This window comes from Antrostomus carolinensis, unplaced genomic scaffold (genome assembly GCF_000700745.2).
Source record: "Antrostomus carolinensis isolate BGI_N321 unplaced genomic scaffold, ASM70074v2 scaffold14878, whole genome shotgun sequence".
NCBI classification, from domain to species: Eukaryota; Metazoa; Chordata; class Aves; order Caprimulgiformes; family Caprimulgidae; genus Antrostomus; species Antrostomus carolinensis.
Genome location: NW_010332402.1, coordinates 38,109 through 39,589, shown reverse-complemented (window position 1 = coordinate 39,589; position 1,481 = coordinate 38,109). Strand labels below are relative to the sequence as shown.

The following is a 1,481-nucleotide window of genomic DNA, read 5'->3' as shown; positions in this document are numbered from 1 at the left end:
GCCTCTCCTGCAGCAACTCCTGTGATAGAAGACCCTCCGAAGCATATAGGGCCCATGGCCATAACAGTGGCTGGCCACAAAGCCAGCCCTTGAGATCTGCCTCTGCAAAAGGGGAGGAAAGAAGGCTGCGTGCAGGGGCTGCTCCAGCCGTGCTGTGTGTTTGGAATGTCTTTAGCAATGCCATGTGTGCGCTGGGTCCTGGGAGTAAGTTGGGTTTGTTTGTTACCTAGGTGAGGGCATGCACTTGCATGCTTGATATCTCCCATTTAGCTGCCTCACAGGATCAAAATCTCTTGTGCATTTAATTTCTGGGTGGTGAGAACTTATTTGCTTTTCTGATTCATGCTGAAGTTTTCACAAAGGCAGTCTGGTAATGGAGCCCTTAGCTGGTAGTGGTCAGGTGTTCTGGTTTTGACCAGCTGAGTGTCCCATCACCTTTTGCTTTTGATAGAATAGCAATCAGCTCCTATGTATGGCTTCCAACCCTTAAAAACTGTGTGCTCACAGAATTTTCTGCCATTTCTAGAAACAGAGACCAGCATGTAGGAGCTGAAGAAACCAGCTCTGGCTTGTAACAGGTTATTGTTAGCACTGAGTGGGAGCAGAGTCTGGGCTCTGATGATAGCTCCCACTTTAATCTATTGTGATGTCTCTGGAGGCAGCAGCTCCAAAAGACATAAAACTAGGAGGAAGAAAGACACATCCTTTCTCCCCAGGTAAGGCTTTAATAATAGGAAACACCAGGCCTGAAGACTTTACATTGAAGTTTATTATGTATATAAATTACATAACCAGACAAGAGAATGACACTGTATCTTCAACAACTGTCTTCTGGATTTTAAAAAACAAAAATGATTGGAAAAAGAATTAACAAAGACCTACTAGTGTCATATAAAACAGTCTATAACCCACAGGAGCCATGTGGCTCCACAGAAAAAGTGATCACAGTATTATCTAGCAGTATAAAAAGTTGAGCACACAGAGCTCCGGGGAGCTTCGTATTTCTGAGGAGAGACAGATCTGCGTTTCTAATCCTGTAGGATTTTTGCAGGCACTCTGTAAAGCAGCGACAACTCTTGGCCAATGTTTTTAGCCTTTTCTACCCTTAGTTTTTGGTGATAAAGTTAGTCTCTGAGAAGAGCTTACACCAAGCACGGGAAAGACTTTTCCTGAACCCCCTTGCAGCACTCTTTTTGATTTCTGGGGAGAAAAGTCTCCTAATATTAGTGGCAGAGCCAAGATCACAGTACCCAGTCGGGGGGAATTTCTCTGGCAAGGACTGGGGAAGGTGGATTAGTTCAGGGTGAGGGAAGGCACGAAGAGAAGGTGAAGGTCCTTTTCTTTCACATGGCAAATAAGCCCACGGCAACTGTCGTAGCTAGGAAGCTGAGTGCCAGGATCCACCGCACCAGGGGAGTGGTGGGCATCATGTCTATGTGTCTCTTGTTTGTCTTCTCACTTTTGTTCCCAGGTGCTGAACC

General features: G+C 45.6%; 1 protein-coding gene across 1 annotated transcript in view; it reads right to left on the bottom strand.

Annotated features, from left to right (window-relative positions):
* Positions 1 to 705: 705 nt before the first annotated feature.
* The window catches only part of HMOX1 (heme oxygenase 1), a 6,354-nt gene continuing 5,578 nt past the window's right edge, over positions 706 to 1,481 (bottom strand). Inside the window, exon 5 of the mRNA XM_010173512.2 lies at positions 706 to 1,474. Coding sequence (XP_010171814.1) covers positions 1,344 to 1,474 — 131 coding nt within the window. The 3' untranslated portion in view covers positions 706 to 1,343. The remainder of the gene's footprint in view (positions 1,475 to 1,481) is intronic.